Consider the following 27,737-nt stretch of genomic DNA (forward strand, 5'->3'; position numbering starts at 1 on the left):
CCAGATTTGTATCTCCTCATCCGGGGCACAGGGATTGGGCTTTTTGCTGGATCCCAATTGTTTAAGATGTGATTTTTTTTTTTTTAAAGTAATGAGATTTTATTGTTTTATTTAATTTTCCCTTACCTTTCGGTTAGCAGTAGTAGAAAGGAAAGCATTTGCTGTTTCTGTGTCAATTTACCTGTCAAAGAAAACCTACTGATCAGAAATATTGTCAGCACCATTTGTAATCTTGGGCATTGTTAAAAAGGCAGTTAAGGTTTAAATGAGAGTTCTGCTTACTTCCCTTTTATAATTTGTGTCTCTTCACTGTAGTCACAGGTCAGGTGTCATTTCTGTTTGATGGATAAACCAATCAGTGGAAGATGGTTTATAGCAAGATTTTATTATCTGAACAGATATTTTATGACACAAACTTTTAAATCATATTACATGTTTTAAATGGAAAACAGACCATCACCATTTTTTAAAGAAATTTTAGAGTTTTACCATAAGTAAATTGTATTTCAAAAAAAATATAAGTAAGCCTTCCCTTTCCTGTTATCTTCTTGTTAGGTCAAAATAAGAACACCCCACTCCCTGCTTCCAAAATATACATGGGGAAATCCTTACACATCCCGCCTATTCACTGAAGGACGAATGAATCATCTGTTTTTTCTGAAGTAAAACAGTAAATTCAAACCTCATGAAAGGAAGGATATGGTGACTTCATGTTTTTTAAGTAGAAAAAGCTTTAAACATTCTTTTTTTCTTTATTATGGAAACTTTCAAACATACGCAAAAGTAGGGAGAATAATATGCAGAATCCCCATCTACCCACCGCCCGGCTTCACCAGTTTTTAACAGTTTGCGGGACTGACTTCTTCTTGACAGTGTCTTTCATACAGACACTCTGCTTCTCTTCCTTGCTCATCTCCTTGGCTACGCGGAGTTGCTGCTGGTGAGGCCCCTTCTGTGTCTCACCCAGCAGAGGCTCGTCGGCTTCCTTGATTCCTGACCACAGACTTAACGCAAAATCAATGACTTTGAGAAACCCAGTTTTATATTTATATAGGGCAAAACTTCATCCGCAATCTTTTTTGCTTACATCTGCTTTAATCCAGTCCCTTTAAATAAAAGAACACTGTACCATTCAAGGTCCCACTTCCGGGAGAACATGTTCTATGGGCCAGAACTCAGGGAAGGAGCCATTTACGCTTCAGCCCTCATACGTACAGCTGGCCCAGAAGATGTACCGTCGACCTCGTGGTGACTTGTGACAAAGCCAGACACAAGCATGAGCCATGACCTGGCAACACAGAATGAGGCAGGATGCACGGAAGACACACCAAATCTCAAGTCAGTGAGAACCGGTTTGAAAACTCCTAAAAAGTGGAGGGCACAGTTCTGTAGAATGTGTGATTCAGGAGAAAGGTGACTTCTATACTACTGATTCTGTTTCGATCTGCAAGTGGATTTTTCCACATTTCTCACAACTGAGGTTTTTGGTAAAGATGGGAAGGTGGGGAGTTTGAGATCATGCTGTCTGGTGAGACCCTGTGGTGCAAGTGTCCCGGGTTATGAGACAAGTTTGTGTGCTCGGCCGGCCAGATGGACGCCCACCCCCCAGTCCCACCCTCAGATGAGGGGAGGACCTGGCTGAGAGTTTGGCCAAAGACAAGGTCAGAAATCTCTAGAAAAACTTGTGCTAAATCCTAAGTCTGAAAGCCTCTGTCATGCCTTGTACACTAGGGACACTCTGACTATATCTTTTGTATAATTACAGCCCAATATTTCTCCTTTCCAATGAAGTTTTCCTTTATTAAATAACTTTTTAACCACTTATAATTCAAACGACCTTGCATTTCATGTGTCCATTATTAAAAGGCAAGTACCGGGCTTCGCTGGTGGCGCAGTGGTTGAGAGTCCGCCTGCCGATGCAGGGGACACGGGTTCGTGCCCCGGTCTGGGAAGATCCCACATGCCGCGGAGCGGCTGGGCCCGGGAGCCATGGCCGCTGGGCCTGTGCGTCCGGAGCCTGTGCTCTGCAATGGGAGAGGCCACAACAGTGAGAGGCCCACATACCGCAAAAAAAATAAAAATAAAAAATAAAAGGCAAGTATCTGCCATCATTTCATGTTTGTTTAATTGACTCAGACCTATGAGAGATACTTTAGTGGGGGTTTTTTTGTTTTTGTTTTTGGCTGCCTTGGGTCTTTGTTGCTGCGCGCGGGCTTTCTCTAGTTGTGGTGAGCAGGGGCTACTCTTCGTTGCGGCGCGTGGGCTTCCCGTGGCGGTGGCTTCTCTTGTGGAGCACGGGCTCTAGGCACGTGGACTCAGTAGTTGTGGCTCGCGGACTCTAGAGCGCAGGCTCAGTAGTTGTGGCGCACGGGCTAAGTCATTCCGCGGCATGTGGGATCTTCCAGGACCAGGGCTCGAACCCGCGTCCCCTGCATTGGCAGGCGGATTCTTAACCACTGCGCCACCAGGGAAGCCTCGACACTGGTTTTTAGTAAGACCACAGAAGTCCTTAATGCGTGGCTTTACAAGTTGAGCAGCTGGCCTCGAACCATGTTTATAAGTTTTATGGAAATAACGTTGACTATAATACTCCTTCTCCGACGAACAGCAGAGCTCTGGGACCATCACAGGCGCCCGTTGGGGCACATTAGCTACCCTGGCTTCTCCTCACCCTGGAGAGTCCATGAAACTGTCAAATCTTTTACACTTCAATGTGCTCTCACTGCTTTCATATTTTAAATAAACAAATCAAATTATCCTATAACCGGCTCCCTTTTAGAGAGTGTGGCCTGCCCTCGTTGTTCTTGTAGAGCTGCTTATGTCATGTACGTTTTTCTTCTGGAAAATGTCATTCTTTGCTCACAGTCCCCACGATGTGCTCTGAGAGCCAGCTGAGGGTGGCCACCCCCAGCAAGCCCACTTGCATGGCATTTAAAGGCAGGTTTAACTGGGAGAAAAGAACTGTCTTTCAGCAGTGATGCAAGTTCACACAGCAGAGCTGAGGCGGGGCCTACTTTTGCAGAATAAACAGCGTAGCCTTTCAAGTTGGATTTTGTTTTAGATTTTTGACCCAGTGTTGGACATTCCATTCTTTAATGATCCTGGGCTTTTCTCAGGAATAAAGTAAAAGTTCTGTTTTGTGGGTGTGTCAAATGTCAACTTGGAAGGTTTTTGAATAAAGAAGCCACAACTTAAAAGAAAGGTCCTTCTTGTGCTCACTCAGTAGTTGTGGCCGTGTTCATACAGGCCTCTGGCAAACTGAGGATGAACATCTTATGACCTAATAACTTTTTAGAATATGAGACCAGGAACAGCTGTCCTTTTCCTTTAGTCTGATACATTTTAACTTTTTGGAAAGTGGGATATTACTTGGTTACTCTCCATTTTTTTAAACTGATTTTTTTTTTTTGAGTTTTTTTGCTTGGTTTTTTTATTTTGCGGTACGCGGGCCTCTCACTGTTGTGGCCTCTCCCGTTGTGGAGCACAGGCTCCGGACGCGCAGGCTCAGCGGCCATGGCTCACGGGCCCAGCCGCTCCACGGCATGTGGGATCTTCCCGGACCGGGGCACGAACCGATGTCCCCTGCATCGGCAGGCGGACTCTCAACCACTGCGCCACCAGGGAAGCCCTATACTCTTTTAAATAGAGGTTCTTAGTCTGGGGTCCATCCATGGACAGGCTTCAGGCAACTGGACTCCCTGAAATCACAGGCAAAATAATAAGCAGTTTTTGCCACGTGGGCAGTGACTACACAGCATTTGCCAGACGCTCCAGTGGAGCTAGAACACCAGAAAAAGGTTAAGAACCACGGACTCTATCTACATGGAGAAAAGACTGGAATTGCATTGAAAGAATTTTTAGTGGATACAAACTGAGACATTGTGCCTGAACTCCAGACTCTTCCCCACAGCTGCTACCCAGCATCTCGGCTTGGATGTGGAACAGGCATCCCGCACTCGACATAGCCCAGGCTGAGCTCCAGACCTTCTCCCCCTAACCTGTCCCTCCCGAACCTCCCCACCTGCAGTCTTCTACCTGCTCAAGCCAAAATCCCAGAGTCGTCTTCGCTTTTTTTACTCTTCATGCTCTGCGTCCTTTCCCTGGGGCTGCGATCTCTATCCTCAGATAGATTGGGAATCTGCCACTGCCTCACCCGGCTGGTCCAGTTCTCCACCACCCTTTCCCAGTGTGTTTTCACGGCCTCGACCCTGCCTCTCTGCCTCTGCCCGTGTCCCTCTTCAATCTGTTCTTCACGGCAACCAAAGCAACCCTGCCCACAGCCCTCCAGGAGCCCCCGTCTACCTCGAATAAAGCCTGAGGTCCTCAACTGCCCTCTGAGGCTTCACGGGACCTGACTTGACTTGACCCCCGTTACGTGCAGGGGTCCCTGCCTGGAAGGTTCTTCCTGCACGTGTCTCTGTGACCTGCTCGCTCTTCTCCTTCAGGTTTTGGCTCAGTTAGGTTGTCTTGGGCCATCTGTTTAGAATTGCAACCCCCCTGCTCACCACGCTCCAGAATATAGCCTCCTTCCCTGCATTATTTTCCCTCCGCACTTACCACTGACGTATATTATACTCACTGTTTGCTTATTGTCTGCCCCAGGACAGCAGAAGCTCCGTGAGAGCAGGGAATTTGTTTCGTCTGTTTTCTTTCACTGCTTTATTTGGAATACCTATCACAGTCCTTCACCTAGAGCAGAAACTCAGAAGTCTTAATTGAATGAATTTTATTTTGAGAATTCATTTAGCATCTTTGCAGTCACTCTTTGAGAGTGTGTTCTGTTCACCGTCATTTCCCATGTGCTATATCTATAATTACATCAGATTGTTTGAATGGATCCTGTTTCTTTTCTAGTTCACCTCTTTACTTAAAATAGTAATTGATACAATGATATTTACTGATCTTTCCGTTCCCGGCTTCCCCCAGATGAACCTGAATTTGATTTCCAACAGCTACTTGGCAACTGAAAGTGTTCATCTCTGTCTATTTCTTACAGTTTCCTCAAATTCCATGCCATCCTCAATGGCTTAATAAAAAATGCCTTTAAGGTTACCATAACATACTCAAATTGCCAGAGTGTAATTTTGAAAAATGTCATGTGGGTCCAGTGTTACGATTCCTAGCTATCAGGACACTTTTCAGAGTGTAGGTGTACCTCACAGGTGTCCTGATAGAGCTACTTTAATTAGCAATAGTTCTACACTTTATTGCATGCTTGTGTGCCTATGCTGGGAACAGGAGATGTTTTTATGAGATGAATTGACACCTGCTAATGTGTCTGGTTTGTGAGTTTGGAGTTTTTGATACTAGTTATTCCTAAAGTAGAAAACATCTGGGCCTGATACTGAAAGGCTGGTTTGGGAGCAGCAGTAATAGACCAGAGCTGAGGCCTTTTTGATACCAGTTCAGGTGGTAAAACTTTTTTCCAAGGCTGCTAATTTTTAATGTTTTTGTATTTATCTTATACCGTTTCAGGCTTTACAAGACGAGCTAGAAAAGCGCTCGAATCAAGTACGATGTTTGGAGAAAAAACTGCAGCACAAGGAACTGGAATCACAGGAGCAGGTACTGCCCGCTCGGCTGGTTTGCTCGTTCCCTTTCTCTAGGTCCGGGAGCTCACGTGGGTCCCGTTTCCACCGGGTGCTTTGGCCACGAGTAACAGAATCCTCGGCCCCTTGCTGCGCGTAAACAACAAAGGGATCTGTTGCCTCGCAACCTGTTAACCTCTGTCGCATGAAGCCTGTAGGTAGGGCGGGCTCTGGGCAGGGAGCTCTGGGTCTCTGGCTCTGCTTCTCTCTCGCTCCCGCGGCCCTACGTCCTGTGTAGGGTCCATCCCAAAGCCAGCTCCACGGTGCTCACAGCAGCTCCAGGCATGCCGCGCAGATCTAGCAGCATCCAAAGGCAAAAAGGGACTTACGTTTCCGGGGTGCCCTTCCGAAAAGTCAGGAGACCTTTCCCAGAAGCACCCCCATACGCAGCTCCCTTCTCATCTCATTGGCCAGAGCAGTCCACATGCTCAGAGCAGGTCACACGTCCAATCCCTGGCGGGAGGACGGAGGGTGCCAAACTAGGCTGGACCGCTTAGGGTCTGCCTGCCGCCAGCGAGGGAGTCCTAAGAGGAAGGACAGCTCGGACAAGGGAGAGGGGAAGCGTGTTGGGGATGCAGCCAACGATGTCTGCTGTGTCGTCATATCAGAACACAGGGACATCGTTGCACTTAGAGACATAGATCATGTTTTCTTTTGAATTTTAATTTTCTCCTCCTTTCCAGTGTGTTAATGAAACAAATCCAGTATAACCAGAATAATCTGGCTTTGACAATAGCTAATGACCTATTTTATTTTCAAACCACGGGATCATTTTCATCCAATTCTTTTACATTTAAAGTAAATTTAACTAAATTTAAACTGAAAAGTCAACAGTGTATTAATAAACTTCATGAGTCTTAATGAAACCTTCTGTAAATGCACTGTCCTCAGCTATGGCGTACAGCATTACTAAAATTATTCTAAGTGCCACAAATCTTTATGGACTGAACCCACCATAGGTGTTTGCAGACGCTTATACGTTGGTTGTCTCGTAGTCAATTCAGTACAGGAATATTGGGTTAGGTCATTTTGACCTTGTCAGAAGAGTAAGCCCTGAAGTAAGGCGAATAGAGGAAATTTGTCATCTCTGGAGTTGTTTACAAACAAGACCCCAAGGTAGGGATTGCACAAAATGGCAGGTGTAAGCGTCTAATAGATGCCAAGTAATAATACTTACTGAATGGACTTGACCTCCTATAATTCCTTCCTACTGTCTAATGTATGCCCTGCATCATATACATGTCATGTTTGTGTCATGTATGTATATATCATGTCTATATACGATATGGCTTGTACAGGGTCTATGTCGGACAGTCCACGACAGGATCACAAAATAGGAAATTCTAGGATGAAAAACTAATAATAACTATATTTATTGAAGGCCCACAAGATGAGAGACACTGTACAAGAAACATTACACATGTTAGTTCATTTATCCTGATAATAACCATGTAAGGCCAGTATTACCCTCCCATTTCCCAGTTGGCACACTAAAACCCAGAGAGCTTAAGTGACACATCCAAGGTCACACAGCTGGTAACCAGTACAGGTGGATTCACACCCTGATTTAGCTGAATTCCAAATCTTTGCTCCTTTCATGACAGTTTTTAAGTTACAGCATTTCTAGTTTAAACAGCTGCCTAGCAGTGATAGGGAAAGTGAGTTTATTAAGGATGGCAGGGAAAAAAATACCACCCCAGACACCTGGTATGGCGGGCAATGCCATTAACTCTCTGTGGGCAGAGAGCAGCAAAGAGCAAAGCAGGCAGAAGCAGAGCCGATTTGGCCACAGGTGAAAATACCTCCTTGGGTGGCTGTGTGGCCTTCAGGTGGGACTGGCACAGGCTCAGTTGTCACTGAGGTCATCTGAGCCTCCCTGCAACCCCCCAGCTGGCTGGGATGCCTGGAACTAAAAGAAGACAAGCTTCTTAAAAGCAGGAAACAGGTCTCCCTGGAGGACTGGGCTTCTCCAGTTTGTGATAAAATATGACTTAAGGTAAAACTTCCTTGACATCACTCTAATTCATGGCAGAACTTCACACAGAAGATTCCATAATATATTGAGAGTAGGGAAATTAAGAAATCCCAAATGAACAATAGGGAAGGATTCAGGAACCACTTCAGTCTTATTTTATTGACTTCTTTTTGATCATCAAAGTTGCTTTCATCTTTGTAGTGACAATAGCTTTCTAGACTATTTCTTACACTAATTCCTGATATCTTCTATTAGCCTCCAGTTCACCAAAGAAATGTCAGGAAATACCCATGGGTAAAGCTGAATATTTCATAATCTTTGCAACCATGAAATGTTGGGTTCTTTCCACGAGATCCTAGGATGTAGCTAAGCAAAAATGCCAATTGTTTCAGTAAAGCTGAAGAACAAATCATGGGCACTTCATAAATACTATTCATCTATATTTAATTTGATTTAACTTTTATCTAAATCTGACCTTTCCATTTGTGACACTAATAGAGGTAGTCAAAAATAATGAGAAGTATAGAAGTATCGTCATGTACAATTTTTAGGGTCTGATTATATATATGCTTACCGAGGGTTTTTAAAATGTTGAAATTGTTATTTTCTTTTTTGCGTCTGTCAAAGCAATTGCAAAATAACAGTAGCTAGCCTGACATCAGCCAATCAAACAACCAAAATGTGTTCAGAACAGCTTCTTGGAACTTTTCTTCTCTTTCGTTTCAACCAAATATTATTATCCTGATACTAGTTGCATAAAGAATCAAAATGGAAACTGGCAGAATTACAAAGGACAATTTCCTGGGCTTCTTTTCTTAACTTGCTTGCTTAAAAAAAAAAGTTGAAACTGTCTCTGTTTTTCATTTAAGAAAAATTCCTGTGTATTGATTTTATAAAAACAAAAATATGAATGAGGCATTCTGAAAGTTGTGTTTTTAATTAAACACAAAAAGCTGCTTCTCATCAGGTCTTGATGGGTGGTACCCTAGCTGCCCACCACTTGCCTCAGTGGCATCAACCCTCTCCTCTAAGTCCACACCCTTGGCAGGTCTGTCACCAGGGTGCCCAGGGAAGGCTGGTTCATCCGTGGTTACAAAGGGTTAATTTGCCCCTTGTGAAGCGTCACGATAACACCAATAAAATTAGAAAAGACCAACTTCCTTCTAAGTCAGCCTTATAGAAACATATCTTTCCTGTAATCCATAAATAGGAAAGTAATTAAAAGCTATCATTCTTTTTCTCCATACCAGGAGTTAATAATTTCTAATTCTCGATAAGATCCGAGCAAGAATCCCATAGTTGCAGCAAAGGAGGGGAGATCAGAGCTCTGATCAGACTTCCTTGTTATGTAAGGAAACTGAGTCATTGGAAAAGGCCACAACTTCCCTACCATGGCAATGGCAGAACCGGGGTGGGGGGGCGCGGGAGGTTGCAGACCGCCCACCCCGGGATATGATTTCCCATTGTATTGACCACAGTGTGAAATGCATCTATGGCGCGTATCACTCGGGTTCAGGTTGTGGGTAAAGATAAATCTCCTATTCGGGAACAAACAATGTTTCATTATCCACAGGGAGACTAGGTGATTTGCTAGCCCTTGCCAAAATAATTCGGTCTGATAAATTATAGAAAAGAGAGGGAAGAAAAGAAACAGTCTAAAATTTTACTTGGCGCTCTTAACACTGTGCAAAGCAAGCATATATTTATCGCGCAGGCACTAAACAATGTCAGACTTGAACCTAATATAATACATAATATAAATATTAATATACATGTAACAAAACCCCTGCTTTGAACTGGGGTTTTTCAGTTTCGAATGTATGATTAGTTTTGATTACATGGATCACTCAGTTTCCCAGAAGATTCTTTTACATAAATTAGTGAGAAGAACTAATACTTTGAGACCTAATAAATAGAATGCAATGCCGTGCATTTCACAGCAGTGTCATACAGTTACCCCACACTGCATGCCTTTGACAGGCGTATTGTGCAGGCCCATGACAGGTACTGAGAAGAAACACGGATGAGTTCTCCTTCCAGCCCGCAAGGAGTTTACAGTCTAGCAGAGCAGAGATGGGTGTAAAGTGTAGACTGCGGTCATGGCATTTAGAAGATGTTACTTTTCTTCCAAAGGCTTAGAGGCTCAGCTCACATGATGCGGGAAGAATGCAGCCCTGGTACTGCCCGCCGTCTTCCTGACCCTGCGGGAAAAGGTCCACCACCCAAGGCAGGGCCTGGTGCTTGCTGACAGGCAGGCAGTGTTTCCAGCACCTGCAGCCGGGGCCTCTCGGGTTTCCTGGCTGGCGTGTTTCAGCCACCGGCTGGTTTAGTTCTCATCTGGTGTGTCCAGGCATTCAGGTCTGGGCTGTGCAGGCACAGGTCACCCTAAAGTGTCTTAAAATATATTCCAGTCACAGCCTTGCAGTAGGCGCTTTATATCTAGTTAAGGCCTAGACACAGCAGATGCTTCAGCAGAGGTGATTCTGGTAATTCCCTGTGTTTGGGGAGGGAACAGAGGTTGTCCTGAGACTCCTAGTGAGACACAGGGAGGGGAAACAGGAGAGGCTTCAAGGACGAGTAGGACCCAGCAGGGAAGCACTGCAGGTAGAAGTCCGCCTCTGCCACCAGCGGTCGTGTGGTCTTGGGCAAGTCACTTGGGCAAATCAGGCCCCTAAGATGTCAATAATAACACCTCCCACGGGGTTCACGTGAACGCCAAAACAAGATGCATGTGAAACCTTCAGAAACTAGAGAACATAACGCGGGTGCAATGTGTGTGGCTGTAATTCTTCACAGAGGAGAAGGCCCCGTGAGCTGGTCACCAGCAGAGAGGGGACACTGGGCTAGGATGAGGGGTTCGGGGGTGGAGCAGGCTCGGGGGCGTCCTGGCCAGAGGGGGTGTCCGTGGGGCAAGGACCCAAGAAGTTAGCTACCTTCGTTTCATCCACTCAAAATGGCGATAGCATCAAGTCTTTGTTACTGTCCACCCCTTGCCCCGCACTGCGCACCCAACAAGCTTGGATACAATGCCGGGGACTTCAGTCATTGGCCAGAAAGCAGTGTTCAGCCACTGAGTATTTTCTTCTTTAACTGGGTAGTGTTAGATGATCGCGTCTTTACTTTAGAAAGCTTAATCCAGCAGCAGAGGATAAAAGGAAAAAGAGACGAAAAGAGATTAATTCGTACGTGATCACACTAAATTCACATCACTAGTCGCAAGAGAAATCAAAAGGGCTTGAACTGGATATTGTCAAAGGTAGTAGAAGAGGAAAAGAGGAGATGTGAAGACTCACTTAAAATTCATAGAACACAGATTTAGAGAGTAAAAGAAAGGAATATGTCAAAAATAATACCAAGTGGACAACAGCATCATTTTCTAGAGGCAGCGTCTGAGATGCTGGCAGCCGAACATTCCTTTAGCTACAAATCTGATCTAGAACCCCAGAAAGAAAGTCTGAACCTAGAATATAAGAAAGAGCCCAGGTTGAAAATCTGGATCTAGAACTTAAGAAAGAAGCGTGAACGTTTCTGAAGTATCTTGACGGATGATATTGACAAGGAAAAGCAGAGAGGGAAGAGGGCCGTGAGCAGAACCATGGGCTGGACCACGTTCCAGGGGCCAGAGAAAGTAGGGGAAGATCCAGAGAGGATTTAGAAGGGATGAATGGTGAGAAAGATGAGAGCAGAGCCAGAAGAATTTAATGTCATGAAAACCAGAGATAGTTTCCTACTAAACATTAAGCCCCTTGAGGGTAAGGACCCAACTGTCATCTTCATGGCATCCCCAGCCCTTGTTGTTGAACTGAATTGCTCATGGAGCCTCTGCTCTTCTGAGTCTTATCCTCAGGACACTCTTGCCCTGTCCCCCTTTGCTCTGTGCTCTGGTCATACTTTCTGTGAAGCTCCATTAAAGGTTTTCCTGTCAGACTCCCTCGGGAGACTTTGCTCTTTGAGGGAGGGTCCCTGAGCTGGGACTGTGTCCTCTTCATCCGTACACTCAGCATTTAGCCCAGCGCCTGGCCCATGTGGTACTCAGTGAATCCATGGAAGAAAGGAAGGAATGGAGGAGGAATGGAGGGAGGATTAGGAGCATCTCATGGTGTAGGGAGTTGGAGGGTGGAGAGTTCAAAGGCCACCACGCCTGAGCAGTGATGACAGAGACTTTGTAACGCGCATCCTGCACGCAGTCTAGATGGACTTTCTCTACACATATTCTTGTCTAGACTTTTGTTGTAATAAAGATTACAGATTTTTTCCATAATTTTCGTCTGGGGTGAGTAGGATTATCGAGACTTCTCTTGGCTCATCTGTGTCCCTCAGCTCTTCCCCAGGCCTCAGGCACCAAAGGGTCCGTGGTCCAGGGAAAACCAAGACGGAGCAGGATGCCAGCACCCTCTGCCACATGGCCCACCTTTCCTCTTTGTGTCCTCAGTCTTTGTTTTTCCAGCCTTACTGAGATATAATTGATAAGTAAAATTGTATGTATTTAAAATGTACAGCGTGATGACTTGACATGCCTTGTGAAGTGATTGCCGTGGTGAAGCTCATTGGCACGTCCATCACCTCCCACGGTTACTTTTGTGTGTGGTGAGAGCATTTAAAGTGTCCTCTCTTAGATCATCAATTATACTGAAAGGATATGTAATCCTTTTGAAAAGAAAAAAGAGAAGATATTATAATTATTCTCACAAATAAAAATATTAGAAGATATTATTACAAGCAATTATAAACCAAAAAATTGAACAATCTAGAAGAAACAGACAAATTTCTAGACATACAACCTACCAAGACTGAATCATGAAACACTGCACAAATCTTTTTTGTGTGTTTCAGTTGCATTTTTACCTTTCTTGAAATAATAAAGCATAATATGCCAAAAAAAAAAAAAAGTGTCCTCTCTTAGCCAATTTCTGGTACCCAATACGGTATCTTTAACTATAGTCATCAGGCTGTGCATTTAGACCCCAGAACTATCTGATGTCTGGAGGTTTGCACCCTTTGACCAGAAGCTTCCCCCACCTTCCAGCCCCTGGCAATCACCATTCTTCTCTGTTTCTATGAATTCAACTTTTTTCTTTTTTCTTTTTTTCTTTTCTTTTTCATTCCATAGATGAGTGAGCTCTTCTTTCTGTGCCTGGTTTATTTCTCTTAGCATAATGGCCTCCAGGTTCATCCATGTTGTCACAAGTGCCGGCCGTTCTATTCTTCCCTGAAGTAGGGCAGACCTTCCTTGCAGATCTCTTCCATGGGATGCCCTCAGAAGGCCAAAGCAGGATGAATACAAATGGAGCCCTTGATTTTCTCTACTGAGAAATTTAGCTTTCTGCTGCTTCCTTCCCATGTTCCTTTGGTATCAGTAGCTTTGGGATAATGTTAACATCTCAGCTCCTTCTGCCTGCTGTACTGTTACATTATCATTTGTATTTTCCCAAAGAATGTATTGGCCTCCCACCAAGCCCAGTGATCTGTCGGGGAGAAACATGAACATCAGGAGAACCAACATCAATAAATGTAAAGCTTTCATTGGGTAGCACCGCTTATCTTTAAAACACCTCGGTCAGCATCAAGGGTAACCAACAAATCTACAGTCACAGGCAGGCTTACGGAGGAAGATGCAATGCAGACAGAAAATCAATTAAGCAGCAATCATGACAATTGTTAAAAGGAAGAATTCGTCTTCTACAGATTTCCAAGCCTCTATTTTCCATTTTCCATAATGGATTTTAAAACTTCACAGTCTTAGCTGCTGTGGGCTAACTCATCTGCAGTGAAATTTACTTAAAAGTACTAACAGCTCAAAACTATGTTTTATCCCTAAGCACATTATGAAAACAGGAATAATAATTGCAACAGAAATATAATTCAAAGACTTTTACTGACTTTTCACGTTTAGTGGTTATTATTCTGGCTTGTTTCAAGTAATTTTTATAACCACAGTTTATTTACAAATTCAGACTGATTCTTTTGTTCCCAGACAGCTGGTATGAATGCATCATTCTAAAATTTGAGTTGTTATAAGGGATAGAACCATATTCAATTTTGGCCACATCTTATTCTCAATGAGAGTTTGAATACTTGCCCCGGTTTTCTGAAAAACACTTGAAGCATACATCTCTTCAAACCATTCCTTGTAAATCAGTTATTCTGATAGATTTTAGTGGCAAAGCAAGTCAAACACTTGTACCCAAAACCAATGCTAAAAACTATACATGATGATCACAGAGCCATTTTTAATGGATAACTTGCAGCAGCTCCTGTTGGGTGAATGGGTTCTGTGTTCCATCGTTGCTTTCTTGAGATTCCCTTTGTTTTGAACTTCGCTGGAGGAGAGAGCAGGCGGGTCCCTGAGGCGCCCGCCACGTGGTTTTAATCCTGTGCTTTGCTGACGTATCAAAGCCAAGTGTCAACAAAGCACCCACTGCATCATTGCAGCTGTTTTTCCAGAAAGCATTTTCTGCGTGGCTCTTGGTCCATGCATGTTAGTGAACACGGGTGGGAGTGGGAGGACGATGAAGCAGGGGTGGAGGCTGCCGGGCTGGCCGTGCTGGGATCTGACCTCTGACCTGGGGCTGCCAGGTTCAGAGCCGGGCTGTGCCTGCCCAGGGTGAAGTGATGTGCTCATGCATTCTCACTTCTTTCAGTTTGTTCCTTTTTTTGAGGCAGTTTTGGCTTTAAGTTTAGTCTTTTTTAAAATTAATTTTTAAAATCCAAAAATGATTTAATCCAAATGATTTACTCCAAATCAGTAAATTATGGAGGCCCTTAAAGAAAAAGCGGGAACAAAAGCTTAAAACCAAGTTGAGTCCTACCCCACCTTTTTTTTTTAGAGGACTTTCTTTTTTTTTTTTAATTTTTATTTTTATTTCTTTTTTATTTATTAGTTTCTGCTTTATAACAAAGTGAATCAGTCATACATATACATCTGTTCCCACATCCCTTCCCTCATGCATCTCCCTCCCTCCCACCCTCCCCATCCCACCCCTCCAGGCGGTCACAAAGCACCGAGCTGATCTCCCTGTGCTCTGCGGCTGCTTCCCACTATCTATCTACCTTAAGTTTGGTAGTGTATATATGTCCATGCCTCTCTTTCGCTTTGTCACAGCTTACCCTTCCCCCTCCCCTACCCCACCTTTTAAAATTGGAGGACAAGGAGAATTATCAGGGATTAACCTGGGTAATCAGATATCGTCTCCCAGGAAGATAAAAAGGGAGACTGTATCCCTGAGCCGTGTCTTTAGTGCTCACTTTTCTGGCAGCTACTAAGCACTGAATTCATGGAATTGAGTGAACAGCTGGAAAGAGGAAGTAAAAGAAAAGATAAACAAAGAGATGGTAAAGAGGGTGGGAGAGTCAGCATGGTTAGAGGGAGAGATGTCCGATGACTATTTACTGTGCTTGTCACGTTCAGGAAAGAGTATCAGATAGTCTATGGTGCCACTTACATGCAATTCCTTTTATACCATAGTCCAGCCAGAAAAGACCTCCTTTTCCTGTTGAGGAAGGACTATTTTGAGGTAGAAACAATTGAAATTGTTTATTGTCAAACAAATGCCAGAGCAGAGACATTTTAGATGCATCAGATGTATATCAATTTGAATTAGAAATAAGGAAAGAAAGGTGATTTTTTTTAATACAAAGGAAAATTCAGAAGTTTAAAAGGCCATTTGAATATACTTTCCATGTAAATCACCTTTTGGATTTCTACACAGAATTAGAGGACATAGTTCCAATTTGAAAAAGAGTATTATAAAACCTTCAAGGAAAAGAATGATTTATTGAATCAAATGGAAAATGTAGAACTAGTGAAGAATATAGCATTATTGGCATTATTAAAGTTTTGTGAAATAAAAGGCCGATTGTGAATCAGACAACCTAGTACCTACTTACTCAGCTCTCAGCACACTGAATCTACATGGAAAACTTGCTGTCTTCTAGGAGCTTCTATTATTATAATAAAAGAAAGCATTGTTTAAAGATCCATTCTTTAAATGGAGATGTGAGATTTACACTCAGGTTTATTCAGAAGGGATGAGGAGAAGCAGCGGGGAGACTCTGACAGGAGATTGTCTCATTTTTGATTAAGAAGCAAGAGAGGAATTAGCAGCCTGTTGCTGTGGGCTCTGACAAACTCGCAGGGGGCTCTTCCCTGCTCCTAGTGTGGGCAAGAGAGGGCACAGGCGCCAGGCTCGGACGCTGTGCTGGGTCTCACAGGGGCAGCAGCAGAAAGATGGCAGTGGTCTGAAGGGTGGAGTGTCAGGTCAGGCACCCCCTATGGAACCAGAGCCACTGTCTCTCTCATATTTCTGCCCTTCAGCTTTAAGATTTTATTTGACTGAATGTCCCTGCAGAAAGAATGGGAGAAAATTGGAAAACTGGACTGAATGATCCCAAATGCTTCATTCAGCACATAAGATTTTGAGGTTTTGCTTGACTTGATAAACAGAGGAAGGTAAATGAGATGGTAAATCAGTGTGTGCCACGGTAACTAAATGACAGCTCAGAGTGAATTCTTTTTCTAAACTCCCAAGTGATACATACTTTCGACATTTCAATTCAATTCAACAAATATTTACTGAGCGCCTGTGATAGATCATGCCCTTTACTGGCCCTGATATACGTCGGTGAACAAACCAAACAAAAATCCTTGTTCTTGTGAAGCTTACATTTTAATGATAGGTTCTTCATAGCCTTTTGCATTTCTATATAAATTTTAGACTGGACTTGTCAATTTCTAGTAAATCTTCCAGTCCATGAACATAGAATATCCCTCTGCTTTATTTAAGCATTCTTTAATTTTTTTGTTATATTTTTATCATTTTATATAAAGATATCTTGCACATTTTATGTTAGATTTATTCCTGTGTATTTGACAATTATGATGCTATTTTAAATGACATTATTTTTAAATTTCACTTTCTCACAGTTTGTTGCAGTACTTAGAAATACAATTGACTTTTGTATAGATTCCCTTTATCACATTTAGTAAGTTTCTTTCTCTTCTTACCAAGAGTCTTTTTTCCTTTTTAAAATCGTAAATGGATGTTTCTTACGTGCCTTTTTTCCATCTTTTGAGATAATTATATAAATCTTGTCCTTTATTCTGCTAATGCAGTGATCTTCATAGACTGATTTTCTAATGTTAAATCAAGGTTGCATTTCTAGAATAAGCCCCACTTGATCATGGTGACTTATCCCTTTTTACCTTTTGCTGGATTTTGGTTCACTAATATTTTGTTTAGGATTTTTACATCTATGCTTATTAATGAGATTAGCCTACTATTTTCTTTTATTGTGATGATATTACTAGATTTTGGTATCAAATTTTGATGGTCTCATAAAACAAAATGGAGTGTTCCCTCTTTATTTTCTGGAAGAGTTTGTACAATGTTGATAATTATTTCCTCCTTAAAATGTTTGGTAGATTAAGCTATCTGGGCTGAAGTTTTCTTTGTTGGAATATTTTCAATTAACTATGGATATACTTTCTTTAGTGGTTATAGTATCAGATTTCCTATTTTAACTTCTGCCAAATTCTCTCTTCTTTTTGAGACTATAAGTATATATACATATATCTGATCTTCTAACTATATTTCCTATGTTTTGTATTGATTCTGGATATTTTTAAATCTAGCTTCTGTTTCACTGAGTCTCTCCTCAGCTGTGTCTAACCTGCTGTTAAACCCATTCTTAATTTTGGTGACTGTATTTTCCAGAGAGAGAATTTCTACTTGGTTCTTTTTTTAGTTTCCTGTTCTATGCTGAAGTTCACAACTATTTTTCTTATTTTGTTGAACATTTATCTTGGTTCTTGTAAAGTCTAGGTCTGATAACCATTATCTGGAATTCACATGGTTCTCATTTCATTGTATTTGTTTCTCTTGGCTTTTGGTCATATAGTCTTGCTTTCTTGTGAGCCTGGCTATTTTTGATTGTGTGCCAGATATTTTATATAGAACTTCATAGAAATAATTTGGGACCTGGGATGATGATAATTGTCTCCAAAGAGAATTTACATTTGTTTCTAGGTAAGCAGGTAGCGGCACTTGCCGCCTTGAATAACCTTAATCCATTTTCAGGGACTGAGATTGTTTGAAGCTAGGTTTCAGTTTTGGAGAGGGCTGGTCTGTTTCCAATTCACTCCTACTCCTAGGGTGTAGCCCTTTGGGCTCCACCCAAAAGCATGGGATTTTATCAGGAACTCCTGGACTGCAGTTTGTGTCCCCCTGACTTCTTTTGTGAGGCTGTTAGAAGATCTGTTCAGCTTCTCAACCTCTCGCCAACCAATCTAGAAGTGGCAAAGGCCACTGTGTTAAAATGTCCCCAAATGCCAGACTTACAAGTTCTCTTGATTTCTCCCATCTCCAGGATTGGCCCCATAATTCTTCCCTGCCTTCTTAGTTCCCTAATACCCTGAAGCAGACTTGGGAGGGAATTACGTAGGCTTCCATTACTAGAAGTGGAAATCCACTACAGGTCTCCCTTGACTTACAATGGGGTTACATCCTGATAAACCCATCGTAATAAACCCATCCTAAGTTGACAATACTGCAAGTTGTAAATTCATTTAATACACTTCACCCACCCAACATCAGAGCTTAGCCCAGCCGCCCTTAAATGTGCCCAGAACACTTACATTAGCCTACAGTTGGGAAAAATCATGTAACACAAAGCCTATTTTATAATAGTGTTGAATATCTCATGCAGTTTATTGAATACCGTCCTGAAAGTGAAATTTTTTCAGAATGGTTTGTCTGGGGACACAATGGTTGTAAGTATGTTGGTTGTTTACCCTCGTGATCACATGACTGGGAGACCCTGCCCTGCATCGCGAGAGAAAATTGTATCGTTAGCCCAGGAAAAGATCAAAATTCAAAGTATGGTTTCTACTGAATGTGTATCACTTTCACACCATCATAAAATCCAAAAATCATAAGTCGATCCATCATAAGTCAGGGACCATCTGTATTTACATTTCTGTGAAATACTTGATCACATTCGTTGCTGATCTCTTCTACTGATTTGTTTTTCTAATTGGATCTATAGAAATTCATTTTCTTACAAATTCGGTATATTAATGATTTGTTAAATAAGTTGCAAATACTTTCTCCCAGTTGCTTATCTTTACTCTTTTTATTCGGTGTTTTAATTTTTGAGAACATTATCGTCCATGTTTTTCTTTATGATTTCTAAGCTTGCTTAGGAAGGTCCTCCCTACCCAAGATTATAAAATATGTTCTCTTTTATTTTCTTTCATTAATTTTAAGAGTTTTGTTTTGTACATTTAACTCTTTAATCCACCTCAAATTTATTGCTGTATACCATGTGGTATAAGGATTGCAACCGAATGTTCCCCAAGGAGGTTCATTCTCTTGTCCCTGGAATTTGTGCATATATACATTATGTGGTAAAAGAGACTTTGCAGATGTAACTAAAGTTAAGAATCAGTGACCTTAAAACAGGGAAGTTATCCCAGATTATGCAAGTGGTGAGCCCAGTCTAAACACATGGCCGCTTTAAGGGCAGAGAACTTTCTCTGGTTGAAGGCAGAAGACAGGTAGCCGAAGGGGAGGCCAGAGAGCTTCTTGGTGTGAGAAGGGTCCAGTGCCCCAGGGTGGGGGGCACATGAGGAGGATTGCAGGGGGCCTTCAGGGGTAAGAGAGGCTCTCTTGCTGGCAACCAGCAAGGCAGGGGGGACGTCGGCTCTGCAGCTGCAGGGAGCTGAATTCTGTCCACAGCCCGAAGGAGCTTGGAAACAGATGCTCCCTCGGCGCCTCCAGGTAAAAGTCTGGGCTAGCCCACACCTGGACTTTGGCCTGTGAGACCAGAGCAGAGAAACAGCGGGGCCCGCAGCCTGAAGCCCGCTCAGACTTCTTACAGAACGAGGAGATGATGGATTTGTGTCCTTCCAAGCTGCTACATTTACGGTAATTGGTTACAGCAACAATAGAAGCTTATACAGGGATCTTACCTAATTTTATTTCTAAACATATACCCAGTTATTGGTACCACTTACTGACTGAGATAGTCTTCCGCCATTTATTTGAAATCTCCCCTTCCTGCACACTCTCCCTCTCTCCCAGTTTCCCCTCCTGGAGCTAGCTCTTCGACCACCGTCAAGGGGGCTCTTTTCTATGATGTCACCCTGTGGTCTGACCTTCAGATTCCTGGCTCACTGACCACCACTTTCCCTTTGGCAACCTGCTTAGAAAATGTCCCTTTTCGCCCAGCTGCATGCTGTTTGTTTTACCCACGCTCTGCACAGCCAAGCCACCTCAAAAGGCATCTGGAAATGCATTTTCCTTTGGAAATAGTAGTAAACAATGCTTTATGTACGTACATGTTAATCTGTTATATCTATTATGCATGTAGTCTTTATTTCTTTTCTAAAATCATTTACTTATTTATTTAAATATTTATTTATCTTGGCTGTGCTGGGTCTTAGTCGAGGCACACTGGATCTTTAGTTGCGGCACGCAGACTTCTTAGTCCCGGCGCGCGTGAGGGATCTGGTTCCCCAGCGAGGGATCGAACCCAGGTCCCCTGCAGTGGGATTGTGGAGTCTCACCCACTGGAGCCCCAGGGAAGTCACTGCTTTGTTTCTTTATAAGAGTGAGTTCTTCGCTTGAGGACGGTAACGTGAGTTGGTTCCTCAGTCATTTCCATGAAGCTGAATCTTGGTACCTCCAGCCCCATGCCCCCAGCCCTAGCATCCACACGGTGCTTCGCACAGGGTGGGCACTTGCTGCTTCATCAGTGAATACATGAGTTGTACAGTCCATTCATTTTTGGATTAAGTTGGTTAACAATTAGATTTATTATTCTGAACTGATGTCTACTTCGTTTTCATTAATCTTTAAAACTGCTAGGTTTTTGCTTATGCATACACTGACCTTTTCAGTGAATCTTGCCAAAAATTGATTGTAGCACACACAGAAATCATGTTACTGAATCGCTGCCGGTTCCACTTCTTTGGGATCCGTGGCATTTAGGAGCATCTAAGTCTGGGGGGAGGCGACGTCGGGTGGAAGCTTGAAGAATGCATGATGTGTTTTAAAGGTGGCACTTGTTGGTATTTGGGTTTTGGTACAGGTGACAAAGAATGATAAAAGTGTTTGCATTCGTGGGTACAAAGTGTTGCCAGCAAACAGAAGACGTCCTGAGATTTTAAATTACGAGGTTTTTAAAATTCCGACTGAGTTATAGCAATATACAGAAAGTGAAGGGACCCGAACAGTGAGTTGACCCGCCCGGGAGGAAAGTCTAGCTAAGATACGTACACAACCATATTAGAGTGTGGTTAGAGGATATTTCAAAAATCAATAAACCTCAAAGAAGACATGCCTCACTGAAGAGAGAAACAAGTTATTTTTCTTAATTTTAAAAAATTTTTGTACAATTTTTAAAGGTTATAGTCCATTTATAGTTACTATAAAATCTTGGCTATATTAATTCCCTCCCCCTACCCTGGCCCTCCCCCTTCCCTCTCCCCACTGGTACCCCCTAGTTTGTTCTCTGCATCTGTGGGTCTGCTTCTTTTTTGTTATTTTCACTAGTTTGTTGTATTTTTTATATTCCACATTTAAGTGAGATCATACAGTATTTGTCTTTCTCTGTCTGATTTATTTCACTTAGCATAATGCCCTCCAAGTCCCCAGTCCATTCATGTTCCTGCAATGGCAAATTCTTCTTCTTTTCTATGGCTGAGTAGTATTCCATTGTGTATATGAACCACATCTTCTTCATCCATTCATCTGTTGACAGACACTTAGGTTACTTCCGTATCTTGGCAATTGTAAATAATTCCTCAGAAGCAAGTTATTTTTTAATAGGAGAAGGCTCTTATTCATTCAGCCAACATGTATAGAGCACCTACTATGTGCCAGACACCATTAGCCCTGGAGCATAGCATGAGTGAGAGAATCTTTCCCTGGAAGAGCTCAGATCCAAGTAGCAGAGATTCTTAAAGTTAACTTTCATTGGCTTGTTGATCTGCATTATCCTATTTTTCTGCTCCATTTTAGACCCCCCTTTACAATCTCTTCTGTTGACTCCCGGGCTTTGGCCTTTCCCCTTATCACAGGTGAGCTGTCTTCTGGTCTCTATTTCTTACTTCTTCCAGCTATACTTTCTCTTTTCTTCAGTGATACCATCTATCCCCAAGCGCCTCCGCAGTCATTTCTGCGGTGATTTCCAAATTTCTATTCCGAGGGCGCACCTCTTTCTCAAACTCAGGTCCTGCCTTTATATCTGTGTGGTGACACATGCACCTCAATGTGGCACGATAGCCTCTCAAACCTAAAAACAAAGTATTGAGAAAAAACACTCCCTGATGCTAAATCTAGGTTTTACAGTTGATCTAACAGTTGGGGCTCAATGGCATAACATCTTGGAAAGGAGAGAGAGAGGAGTCAATCATAATAGGCAATGATAATACAGTTAGTCCTAGTACCAGCCAAAGTCAAACCGGTGGTGTGATTTCAGTGAAGAGAGAAAGGTCAGTTGCCTCTCTCCCAAAATGTCTCCCCTACTCACACACTGAAAACTGAAATCACCAGGGCAGGATTTCAGGTATCAGGGACCAGAACTATATTTTTCCACTACAGACTCAAAGTGGTCACCTGTCAGAGCATCTTTACCCAAGGACAGTTGTGCTGGGAGAGTGGTGAGAACACGTGACAGTACTGGACACCGGAACGGTGCGGGGGTGGGGGGGAGGGGGAGGCGGGATTCCGCGTGGTGGGGAGGATGGAGAAAGGAGAGACCAGGGGGAAGTGTCCCTCGAGGGTTCTGCGTGGCACAAGCCTGTCCTCGGCTGAGATGGTGGCACCAGCTCTTACCGTGAATCAGTAGTGCTGAACTGGGAGAAGAGAAACCACTGAAATTTTAGCAAAACTAGAGCGGAAAGGAAACCCTTCTGTTCCATCCCAGGAAAGGAGGAGCCGTAGGTCTGACTTTGTGTTGTTGTCAGAAGGCACTTTGATTCCTTTTCAGCCTGTAATCCCAGGAACGCTGCTCCCCAAAAGCCGCGTGCAGTCGGGTGGTTTTAGGGTTTTCTCTGCCCTTGTGGTTTTGAATTATTTAGACTTTTAGTGCTTAACTACAAACAGAGGATTTTCCAGGTGGGGGATCGGAGTTATGGAAAGAAAATTGTTGAAATACAAGTCACTGGGGTAATAAGGTCTCTTGGATGTGGGTAGAAAGTTCTTGACTTAGAGCCGAAGGCTTACTGTGTATATTGAACAGCTCAACATACCTGGAGGGCCCCGGGGATGCGTCAAAGAACAAAGCCTAGGTGGTTTTGATGTGTGAATCGTTTACAAGCCAAAAATGAAAACTTTTTTTAAATGGCCTCATCACCAAATTTTAGTTTATCAAAATGCGGTGACCTCCCTCAGAAGTGTCCCAGGCATCGGGCCCCAGTCAGAAGGGTAGGGGTAGAGGCTGGGACAAACCTTCCCAGGCAATGGGAGACCCTGGAAAAAAAGTGACTGCTCTCCTGTCATGGCTTCTGTGACAGCTGCATTCTTGTGCATTTCGTTCTTCGAGGTTCTGCAGGTTTATCCTCGGTATACAAATATTACAAACTGATCTTAATCCTTTTTCCATTTTGTCTAAATGTATGAAATTTAAAATATACTTGTTCCTAAAATTGATTACCGCCCTAATTCCCACTGCTAATTTTTTGCCGCTCTTGGATCGTTTTCAAAAGGCGCTTGTGTGTGTGTGTGTGTGTGTGTGCGCGCGCGTGTGTGTGTGTAGGAATGTTTTTAAAATGCATATCCTTAATATACTAAATTATAGAGGGATAAAAGAAAAGAATATAGGATTTGGGAGTTTAAGGGGTTTATTGGGGGTATTTTGTTGTTCTAGTTGTTTGGTTGGGGGTTTCTGTTTTGGGGGGTCTGGTTTGGTTTTGGTCTTGGTTTTCGCTTTCTAGTACATCTGAGTGGGCCCACAGTTTTAGTCAATCCGATAACAGACACCAACTCAGAAAATACCATTTTATTCCCCCACCCCATTGCCCTGAAGTTGTGATTACTCTCCGTGATTCACTGGGCTTCTCCACTTGGTTCCCTGGACATGTTCCCAAGCTTCTGCTCAACCACCCGCCTCCTGGACTTCTGGGTTTACGCAGTGTCAGATCAGATTGAAATCATGTGTTAAGGCTCAGTGGGACCATCATTGTCCTCAGTTTAAGACGTGTTATAGAGGTCACGACTTCGCTACAAAGAAGGTGGCTCCAATCCCTCACTTTATGAAAGGGAATGCCGGGGTGTGCGTTACACCAAAGGCACCAGCCCCGCCAGCACCAGGACCCCGAGAACCAGCCGTGGGCTCATTTTGTCCACTAGCTCTGTGTACTCCAGGGGTGGGTGGTACAAAAGCAGATGTAAACTATTTTTCAAATACTCCTCTGACTTAGCATTAAATTTCCCTTAGACCAGGTGCCAGTGTTTAAATAATATCCTGAAGGATCCAAAGAGAAGGAATTACTCATCGTGTTGCATTCGTAGAAAATCTGAAATAAAGGGGAGAAAAGTACAAAGAAACCAAAGTACCTTGACTCTCTGCCTTGCCAGGCTATAATCATTTGAAAAGAGCATTGCCTCACTTATGAAAGCTCAGAAGTGAAGTGTTCTTTTTCTTTAATTATCAGTTGAATTTCCCAGTATTTGTTATTAATGCTTTTTAGTAAAAACAAAGGCAGACCATTGTAACTTCTCTCGCAAAGCTGTTTGGTTATGTTTTTTGGGAGACTGGGCAACACTTGCTTTCAGGTGGCTCTGTCTTTTAAGCACGTCCATTTACTTGTGTTATTGATTTATACCTTGCTTGCCGCAGTGCCTGCTTTGACGGGCTGCATCAATTAAGACACAGCAGAGAACTAAACTCTTGACTTTGAATAAAGTTATTTTCTGTGGCGCTCCCGACCTATTGCCAAAAGCTTCACCAGGCACAGGTGCCACTGGGCCCTGAATTCCGGGGCCAGTCGCTGGCAGATCACCGGCCGTGTTGGCTACTTGGTATGTAGGTCTCTTGCCAGATAGCAGTTGTGTGGGAAAGGCCCATACAACGTAACACAGAGGCTGGCAGCGGAGAAGGGCCACCAAGGTTAGATAGCGTGAATTTATAGTTGACTCTGTCAAGACAGTGTGTGTGTGTTATTGTTGTTGTTTGCTCTCTGCGGCCCCAGGATGAAGAAAGCAGGTGTCAGGGAGCCTCCAGAGCTGGGATCTGGCCCAGAGGACCCAGCGGTACCAGACGTCAGCGTATCAGGTCTAGGTTAGGTCAGCAGGAGAGTTCAGGAGAGAGCTGACCGCTTAACTGGGGAGCAGGCAGACTGTGGGTGGCAGAATCGTGATAGGGCGAAGAGGAGGTGAGCTGGCTGGAGATGCGGAGGGAGGTTTGGCTGGTCGGCGCCGTCCATCTCGCGGCCGGCGTGGCAGTTTCCCCCTGACGTCGCTAACTCACGGGCTGCCTGGTCAGGATCCTGGTTGTCAGGTGCAGAGTCAAGGCCCCTGGCAGAGAATCTCGGCTCCGGCCAAGAACTCCATTAGATATAGCTGGTGGGGGCTACCCTGGTGGCGCGGTGGTTGAGAATCCGCCTGCTAATGCAGGCGACACAGGTTCGAGCCCTGGTCCGGGAAGATCCCACATGCCGCGGAGCAACTGGGCCTGTGAGCCACAACTACTGAGCCTGCGCTCTAAAGCCCATGCTCCGCAACAAGAGAGGCTGCAACAGTGAGAGGCCCGCGCACCGCGATGAAGAGTGGCCCCCGCTCGCCGCAACTAGAGGAAGCCCTCACACAGAAACGAAGACCCAACACAGCCATAAATAAATAAATAAATAAATTTAAATCATATGGGCTTCTAAGGAGACCTCTGCTTAATAAAACAAACAAAAAAAAAACAAAAAAGAAATAGCTGGTGGGAACTCACACTGGTTTAAACAATAAGAACTTTTTGCTTCATGTAACTGAGAAGCAGTGGAGGCTTAACCCAGTTACTCAAGTTATATGACCAGAAGCCGGTTGCTCTCGCTCCATTTTCAAGCTGCGTTTCCTTATCGTCGGCTCCAGCCTCGGCAAGTTTTCTTCCTCGTGGTTGCGAGAGGACTGCTAGTTCCTGGTCCAGGCTCAAATCACAGAAGAGAAAGTTCCTTTCATAGCAGCTCCTTTGTCACTGGCCTGACCTCCAGTCCTAGTAGGGACCTGGCACAGTTGGCAGGGGAAAGGCAGCTCATGCCTGGGAACTGGGTTAGTGAAGCCAAGCATCGCCTGGGGCCCGAGGGCCCTAGTCCTGGGGCTGCACAAGTAAGAGAAATCCAGCCATTTCCAGGTGCTGGGCCTCGGCCACTAAGGAGCCTCCTGTCCTTACCTGCGTTGTCTGAGCAGCTTGCGAGGTCTGGGCTTGCCAGTGAATAAAAGGCCAAGTGACACAGCAGGTGGGGGTGGAAACGCCCATAGTGTGGAAACAGAAGCTGTTAAAATCGAGGTGGTATCATGGACTGGTTATCGTATCTGCCCAGAATTCATATGTTGAATCCCTAAGCCCCAGTGTGATAGGACCTGGAGATGGAGATGTTGGGAGGTGATTAGGTCATGGGTGGAGCCCTCTGGATGGGATTAGTGCCCTTGGAAGAAGGGATGTGAGAAATGGCGTTCTCTCTCCACCTTGTGAGGACCCGCAAGAAGGTGGCTGTCTGTAGGTCGTGAGGACAGCCCTCGCGGAACCCGACCCTGCTGGCACCCTGATCTTGGACTTTCCGGCCTCCAGAGCTGTGAGAAAGAAAGGCCCATTGTTTAAGCCGCCCGGTCTCGAGGATTTTGTTGCAACAGCCTGAGCTAAGACAGGTGGGAACCAAGAAGCCAAGGGTATCAGGACGGCTCCTCTGTGTGGACGCTGGGCCCTGACAACATCAGCGGGGCTGAGAGGAAGGCTCTGCTGGAACTCTCCATCAGTCACACTTTATAACCATTTCACCACAAGTCATGTTATTTCACCTCCCAAAAGTCGCCTCGGTTCTGTGCATCTTTTCCATCCGCCTCACGTCTCTGTCCTCTGCACTGTCACCTTTGTTGGGACCCTCATCACCTTGTGTTCAGGTGAAACAGCCTCTCCCTCCGTGGCCTCCCTGCCTCTCCCCTCTGAGTAATTTCCTTAAATGCTGCTGTAATCATGCTTTCCCTGCTTGAAAATATACGCCTGGCTCCCACTCGCTGAGCGGACTTCTCTGCCAGACGTCTGAAGGTCTCTGTAGTCTGGGTTAACTGACTGTCTAATGTTTCTTCTAAGCATTCCTTGACATCTCCAGTCGGGCCCTCGGCTGGGTGGGCTCTGGGCGTCCACACCTGCCACACTCATTTTTCCCTTGGCTTGTGCTTTCTTTCCCTTTTGCCTGGAATTTCCTTTCACCGAACTTTTGCCCATCCAACTGCAGTTCACCTTTGGGTGCTCACCTTCTCCCTCAGTCCTTCACAAACAGTGCCACACCACAAAGAGCTTCTTCTTGACCCCAATTTCTGTTATATTTAGTTTCCCCATAGCTGTTTGTGCGCTAATTTTGTTTCCAAGGAAATGGTAAACTCTCTGAAGACAGCGTTTAATTCTTCCTTGGCCCCCTGCCACATACACAGAGCACAGACGAGCGCTGGTGACCTGCTAGGCGCTCAACACTGGACAGGACAGGATAGGTAAAGAGGGACCCACTGGCGCAAGGTGTGTGTCCAGTCCTGGGCACGCCATAGGCTGGTCTTCCTTGAAGCAGCCCCACCCATCCTAGGAGGCTCCCACCTAACCGCCCACCAGGCTCTACCATCCCGCTGGCCTGGAACCCTTTACATTAAGAGCAGATTGCTCCAGGGACCCTGAGATGGTGGATCCATGGCCTCCACGCCTACCACCAGCCACCCTTTGATATCCTGTTCCCGGTCCCTAGACAGCATGCTGGCCTCCACCTCTCCCAGCTTCTTAGGGACAGTCACCACCTGCGATCCAGAAACACAGTCGAGCTACACCATGAATAGATTAAATTTAAAATTCCAGACGAATCTTCCAAAAGTTCCCATTCCATCAAACATTTGATTGCCTTAAGGGACGTTTAAAGCATATATTAGCCTAAATTCACAACAACCCTTCTATGTCCAAGATCACTGGACCAAGGTCTCACAAGA

The 27,737-nt window shown here is 44.2% G+C and overlaps 1 protein-coding gene across 15 annotated transcripts in view; it reads left to right on the forward strand.

The window, feature by feature from the left end:
* Positions 1 to 27,737, forward strand: part of CEP112 (centrosomal protein 112) — a 390,168-nt gene that overhangs the window by 343,419 nt on the left and 19,012 nt on the right. For all 15 annotated transcript variants that reach the window (XM_081218503.1, XM_081218514.1, XM_081218517.1 and 12 more), the window contains one exon: positions 5,476 to 5,565. In XM_081218503.1, coding sequence (XP_081074629.1) covers positions 5,476 to 5,565 — 90 coding nt within the window. The remainder of the gene's footprint in view (positions 1 to 5,475; positions 5,566 to 27,737) is intronic.

The sequence above is a fragment of the Mesoplodon bidens genome, assembly GCF_964165515.1.
Source record: "Mesoplodon bidens genome assembly, chromosome: 19".
Lineage (NCBI taxonomy): Eukaryota > Metazoa > Chordata > Mammalia > Artiodactyla > Ziphiidae > Mesoplodon > Mesoplodon bidens.